This window comes from Haliaeetus leucocephalus, unplaced genomic scaffold (assembly GCF_000737465.1).
Source record: "Haliaeetus leucocephalus isolate CR32 unplaced genomic scaffold, Haliaeetus_leucocephalus-4.0 Scaffold636, whole genome shotgun sequence".
NCBI classification, from domain to species: domain Eukaryota; kingdom Metazoa; phylum Chordata; class Aves; order Accipitriformes; family Accipitridae; genus Haliaeetus; species Haliaeetus leucocephalus.
The window spans coordinates 3450030-3457391 of NW_010973072.1; the positions used below are offsets into that span (position 1 = coordinate 3450030).

The 7362-nt window shown below is 43.2% G+C and overlaps 1 protein-coding gene across 1 annotated transcript in view; it reads right to left on the reverse strand.

Moving 5' to 3' along the window:
* The window catches only part of CARHSP1 (calcium regulated heat stable protein 1, 24kDa), a 40070-nt gene extending 36630 nt beyond the window's left edge, over positions 1 to 3440 (reverse strand). The window contains exon 1 of the mRNA XM_010578440.1: positions 3364 to 3440. Within this exon, the coding sequence (XP_010576742.1) occupies positions 3364 to 3403 (40 nt within the window). The 5' untranslated portion in view covers positions 3404 to 3440. The remainder of the gene's footprint in view (positions 1 to 3363) is intronic.
* Between the last annotated feature and the right edge of the window lie 3922 nt (positions 3441 to 7362).

Consider the following 7362-nt stretch of genomic DNA (forward strand, 5'->3'; position numbering starts at 1 on the left):
GCGGGGGCTGCTCGGGGGCGCCTGGCCGGGGAAGCAAAGGCGCCAGCGGGCGTCTCCGGGTGCGTCTGGGTACCGAGAGCGCCCTGCTCTTTGGCGCTTCGTTTTCTTGCCGCTCGCCGCGAGGTTCCCGCGGCGGAGCGCGGCGCGCCTCGCCCCACGGGCGGGCTCGGCTGCGGGGAGCAGCCGCGGAGAGCGCCGCGCTCGGCCCCGAGCCCGTTCGTCAAACAAGGAAAACCACAACAGCGAGTGGAAACGGCGTTAAAGAAGGGATGCTGTGGCCAGAGAGCTCAGTGACACCGGTGGAAGCTGCGGGAGAAGAACCCGGGGACCGTTTCCCGAATTTTGCCATGGGGAAGGGTGGCCAGCTGAGCCGTGGTGCAAGCTGATGAGGAAGCCCACCCGTGCGCTCCCTAGTAGCGTCGTTTGCATGCGTTTGGCATCTCCCGCGTGAACCGGAGCTGCCACAACAGGGCCTGAAGTGGAAGCTGCAGCCTGACAATTGATGAGACGGTACAGGACAGTGATGAGGACAAAATCCTGGTTAATTGTCACGGACTTTACTAGGAACACAAGAATCACTGAAAGACGTTAGGTGGAGAGAGCTGTCGTCATCCAGTATCCAGTTACCAGAGTCTCAGCAATGCTTTCATTTGTGCACAGTTTTCCTAGCTGATAATAAGCCACAGTATTTTAGAACATGGTTTTAAAAAGATAGCTCAGGCACCGACTCCTTTCTGGTTCTTTTCCACTTATAGGTACCAGACAAAGCATGTCCCCATACCATTACAAAGGTAAGATCTGTAGGAGACAGACAGAAGTATACACTCTTTTAGCCGACTTATGATCACGTAAGAAACAGCAGTGTGCAGCTTCCGGTAAAACTGCCACAAACAGATTTTGGCAGGGCTTTTTTTCGCAAGGAAACATAAACAGAAGTCCTATAACATACCATGTTTGATCTGAGACAGGGGATGTAGAAGCAGTCTACACAATATGAAGTAACCAGCTTCCTACATCAAACACATGGTTGTCTTCCAAAGTATCTTATCTCTGTCCATTTCCGTTCCACACAACATCTTACCCCTTTGGAAGACACGTAGTAACAGGACTGATGACTTCTCTTGCTTAAAACGTTAATTATATTCCTGGAAATCTTTTCTCTTTTGCTTTCTGTGGCAGAACTGACTGATTTTTTCAAGGTGGAGGAGGATGAAGGGAAAGCACTACATAAGTAAGCACTGTTCAGAACAATCTCCCCAGTCAGGCGGTCCGGGATTACAGCTGTGATTTCCTCAAAAGTTCAGCACTCGTGAGTCATCCCTCTTCCTTTCCCCTCTCTCCCTCCTCTTCCCAAACAGAAATGCACGGCCTATGGGAGATACGTGACAAAGTATGTCCACAATCATGAGGCTGGTTTTCAATACTAGATTGTGGGCTTGGGGACAGTTAGGAAATGTGATTTTGCCTCCTGCTTTTTTCACCAGCTGCTGGAGACAGGAGAGGTTCCAGCCTCCCCCTAAACTCCAAGTTGTCTCCCTCCCCTTCTCCTTTCCCTCAGTACAATTACTAACAACGAGATAATCATCTTCAGCACACGTGCCTACCTTGCTCTCTCTGTCCCTGGTGTGGGGTGGCCAGCAGAAGGGCGGCATTGGCTCCTTCCCAGGATGCAGGCAGGGCTGGGAACCCTCCCCAAGGCCACTGCCGTTGGGTTGGGCCAGCAAGGGGCACCTCACAGTTAGGAGGGCAGGAGGTGGTCCAGAGCTGCAGGGCTCTCCTGCCTCTCTCCTCTCCTGCTGGCTGGTCCCCTGCTTACTCAGACACAGCTCTGGGCTGTTGCAGGGACTGAGCGCTCCCCTCAGCAGTCCTGACAGGGAAAAAACAGAAGGATTTCTTGATAGCACAGCATCATTAAACCACTTTTCATTCATTTAAAGTATTCAAAGTGAAATTACTTACACAATTTGAGTCAAGGAAATGACTGTGTAGGGGGGAAATGTGTCAGCTAATGCGATTCATTAGTAAAGGTGGGTGATATACGTCCCTGTGCAGCAGCAAGGATGAGGTGGCTTGGACAGCTCTTAAATAATTAGATGAGTGCTGGTACTCAACATAGGGCGAATACTGTCCACCTCTCTTAGAAAGGCATGAATTAGTCTAGGACAGCTCCACACATCCCAAAGGCAATCCTCATTTCCAATTCTGGCTTCTGGATTGGTTTTTGGAACTATTTAATCTAAAAGATACGATTGGCGCAAGCACAAAGAGTGTAGGCTAGACATAAATGAACTGTGCCTGGAAATTAGAAGCAGGCTCTTAATGATTAGAGCAATCAGATTGTAGCAGAGAATAATAGGAGGAAAAATACCCTTAACTCCTTGAATATGTGGCATATTAAGTATGCTTCAGCCCAGAGTGCTCTGCTGCACTTTATGTTCTCATGTCCAGTCACAATGCTGACTGGAAATTGAGCAATGCAACACCAATGTGCCAAACTGAAAAGATGTGATCCACCTTTCACTTAAAGCTGTTTACTGTACAATGGGATACAGTCATTCTATTTTATAAGATCAATTTTTTCATACCAGGTCTCTGACAAGTAATTGTGTACTCTCACTATCTTAATCATCTGTAATTTTGAATCATGCTTCAGATGAGTTCTGTTCAGTTTGCAAAGCGTAGGAATTGAGGACATCTTTGCTGTTCTCAGATAAATCATAGCAGCAAGACTCGGGGGAAAAAATGGTTGTAAAGAACCAAGTCCCCCTCTGTGGTTAGGGTTTAGAATTCAGTTAATACTAATTACAGATACAAATAACCTTGCAAATACTTTACAGAGATTTGAACTGATGAAAACAAAGTCCCAAATCACCATATAGTCATCAATAACACAGTGTAGTAAAAGTAGCACTAACACAACCTTCTCAAGAGGAACTTAGTCAAACATCTTTCCACCTTTCCCTCAGGGGGAGGATTTAGCCCCCAAACTTAGTTATCAAATCCAGAGCATTCTCAATAGCAGGGTGAGAAATGACTTCCAGAGTCTCACAGCCAAACTTGGGACACTATGTCATGAACAAGGAGTAAGTCAGCTCCAGGTTGTAATCACCTCCCATTCTGTACTCCTGGAAGGCATACCTAAACCCTACCAAACAGGTTTTGCTTAACTCTTAATTTGGCCAGTTGGCTATTTCACTTGGCTAGTGAAATAGTGAGAGCTGGCGTGAGCTGGCCTTTAGCAGGCTTATCTTCCTGTGTTCATGCTTCCTTTTCTTATACTAAAACAGTTCCAGGTTATTCCTCCCATGATTTGCACGCAGGTGAAATTTAGTTGTCTTTATTAGGAAGCAAGGGACTTCATACCAGTGCAGGAGTCATCAGTGAACAGCTTAACAGGAGGCATAATCCATCTAGTTGCTGCAGATCATTTTTTCTCTTGGCTAGCACATCTTCAGGTTCCACTCCTTCTAAAGAAAGATTATGTTTATCATGAGCAGAGGAATCTTTTAATGCATGAAATCAGACAGAAGCTACACAGCTACCAAACATTTTAGGGTCAGTCAGGTTGTCTGTTCATTGGTCCTGAGGCAGTCACCTAATATTCAGCTCTCAAACCTGTTCTTTCAGATCGCTTGTCTTCACAGTCAAAAGGATACAGTTTTTTACTTCAGGAAAAATAATGTATATGGATTGTGCTGAAGTAGAAACACAGAAAAGCTAAGCTTTTCAGCAAGGTAAGCTCCAGGGAAACTATGATGTTTTAAGAGCAGTATGTCTTGTCTTCTCTGTGTTTTTACTTCACATGGAATAGGCATCTTTAAAATAACCCAAACCCTGTTCTAGTAGGAAAACAAGGCCTTAAAGAAGAACTGTTTACTCTTCCATTTGCTTTTTATTTTGTAAATACTGACCATCTGTCCAAAATAAAATATTCTCCCCTGCTCCCTCTTCAGTTAGCATCTTCTATCCCTTATGCCTGTTGTTTATATTTACTCTCGATCATTTTCACAAGTTGCCTCACTGGCCACTCTACTTGCCCAGCTACTCCATGGAGACTCACATGCTCAAGCCACCTCAGCCTCTGCCGTCCCTGAAAGCTTCACCTGTATTTTCAGTTGATGCCCTAGCAGACTTAGCATTGCATTTACAATCAGGCCTGTTTGCTATGAACTTGCCATAAGAAGTCAAGAAGCCAGCTTGATTTCTGTTCTTTACAGCGATCCACATGTGAGCTTGTGCCAAGTTTTGCATTATGCATGCTGGAGAGTCAGGCCAGGAACTGATAGGCAAAGGGCATTAACATTTGAAGACAAGATGCAGCATCCCAGCTGAAGTTTCCTTTCTAAGGTACAGTGTATTAAGGAGAAGTTAATCTACAAGCGTGATGCAGGGCACAAAGCAATCCTTAAGCACGAACAGTGGTTATCCTTCTGAGTATACAAACTACAGCTTGTCACTAGAGACAGTAACATACTACACCTCACTAGTATATGGCATTGAATTAGGAAACTACTTTTTGGAATACAAAATATAAAAGCAGCTGCTCAACAAACATATTACTATGGCCTTTATACAGATTTCCGATTTTAAACTGGAACAGAGATCGATCTGACTCATATTTTACTAGTTCTGACAGATGTCATGATCAAAAGATGGCTGCTAGTTAACCAGTCAGACTACTAAGCAGTCTTTGACAAATGTGGCATATATATCATGTTGTGTTATCTGAAGTTATTTAAATAAATTTGGTTTACCACACACCGGATGATAACATTCATAATTCACAATGATGAACAATTATGATAATGATCACATAATTCATAATGATGACATGGTGATAGTTAATTATAGCAAAAAAACCAAAATGGAAGCTATGGTCTGTCCAAATGAACACAGAGCAAAATCTTTATTGTGAAAAAGAGCCTACAAAACAATCCTATCACACAAGTGGGTTGGGTTGTTTTTATGACCTGCCTCGATAGATGGCAACTGCCCGGGGGAAAACCACAAACACCGAGTTTGTAGACAGCAGCATCACTTGAATGCATGGCAGCTGCAGCTGTTTGGAGCTGAAATACAAAGGCTGGCAATTTTCATGGACAGCTTATGGTAAGATGTTTCTTATTCCCTCACTATCTGGCCATCTTCAGAGTATGCACCATTCTCCTCTTTTCCCAGTTTGTCTATTCTGTTTACATCCCAAACTGCACACAGAGGTCATGTCTGTGCTTAAACTTCACGTCCTTCAAAGAGCTCTGTTCATTATCAGTTGATTCTTTGTGATAGCTGTGATTAAACTGGTATAAATATCTTTATACCAGTGTGACACCTGTGATTAAACTGGTATAAATATCTTTACATCCCGAGGGCTGAGATTACTCTCTCTTTTTGAAAAAGATTGGCTCTTACTAGCAGTATGAATTGACTGGACAGCTAGATTCTTCCAAAATGCTTGTAAATGCACCATCCTGCACAGCAAGAAAACACTGTCAACAACTGGAATTTTTTTCTTGAAAAAAAAAAGAAAAGAAAAGCTTCTTAACCACTGTTCAGTGCTTCTGTACTTCTGCATCCAGAAGTTGTAGCAGAAACTGCATTCAGAGTCCATGTAACAAGATACTATTTCCTGTGTTTGTGATCAATGTGATATATGGGTTAGAATATTTGTGTTTCTTTCATTTTGGGCATTGATCCCATAAGCATTTTCACTCCCACACCCGGGAGAGAAAAATGCGTTCTCCAACTACATTTCTTAATGTATGATTACTTGTTCCAATCTACAAGACATGATTAAAGGCACACTCCTTGTCTGCATCTCTGTCCTCGTTCTCTTAAAAACCACTGGATATAAAATCTCATGTACACATTACCTCAAGTCCTCTGAAAAGTAACAATGGCAAGTTAGATCTGGTGAAACAAGGGTGTTTTCACAGGCTAGTAAGGCTGCCGCTCTTGAAAGCTTTCCAGGTTTAAATATTTAATGATCACACATGGCATTTTATCCTCCTAATCAATTCTTTTTTTAGATACAAGTCTGAAGAGTCTCAGAATGTGCAATCAGGCAGTGCTGGAGACCTGCAGAGGCTTCTCACACCAAACAGTAAATAGCTACGCTTCCTAGGAAATGAATAGGGGAGGCAGAATTCTCTGCCCTGTTCCATTAGAGGCACATTGAAGCTGTAAAAGGGGTAGACTGCCTTGAAATAAATTGGCTTTTATAAAGCTTTTTCTTTATATCCTTCATGTTGGTGGCATTTTTTTACTTAGAATTAAATGAAATGGAAACTTTTACAAAGTTGAAACAGGCAAAATTCTTTCTTGGAAGGCAGTGGATAGGTGTAAGTTCCACACATGCGTCTAAGGGATGTCTGCTTACAGACCTGGCACGTACGAACCATGCAGTGGGTGCACGTAAAAGTAGGCATGGGTTTTGGGTTTGGCCAGGCAGTAGGTTACACCATTTGTTTTAGAACCACATGGCGTATGTGTGGGCTGGTGTAATATAAGAAATGTAAGTGACAGAAAGTCAGAAAAGCATGTCTGAAGTCATCTTTTGAAAAGAACTTAGGTATTTTCAGCCAAATGCTCCTCCTTCTCTGATTGGGATTCCTAACCCTCCCTCCCTTCAGGAGCCAAATACTTATCCCATTCCTTTCTGCAAAACAATAGCCAGAAGAGGGTTGGTGCTTTTCCCCTTATTTGGTAGCTGAAAGGACAGGACACTCAAGCTGAAAGTGGGAACCTCCAACTAAGGCAATTCCCAGGGGATACCAGACTGTCCTTCAGTGTCTCTCAACTGTTCTCTGTTGGCCCAAAGAGGCTGTACAAGTCATCTGAAGAGGGTCTTGAGTACTGGGCTCTCCTCATCCAGAAGATTCCCTTCATCAATGGACGATATTGTAATTCCTTCACAACTGGATTAATAAAAATTGGATTATTCTTAGCAAAAGGAACTGCATCAACAAAGAGCTTCAAGACTGAAGACTACAAAGATCCACAAGAGATATACATGCCAGATGTAGGCTCAAATCAATTCAGACAGAAGAACGGACTAAACCCCACTTCTCCCATATCTTTGGTGAAGTGTTGAGTTTTATGACATCTTTTATTGTAGAGAATAGTTCCTAGGAAATTATTTTGCTCTAACTGAAGCCAATAATAAAATTTCTATTGTCTTCCAATGAGATCTGAGCAAGGCTGATAATGCATTCAGCAACTAGAGAAAAAATTTGTGAGGATGGCAATGTTAACAGATAGCAGTGCTCTCTACCCTTGCTCTTCTCTTATGGGCCCCATGGATACAAGTTTAATTGTGATAGTTCATTAGCACAGCCTTCCTTTGGGCCCAGAGTTTTACACTCT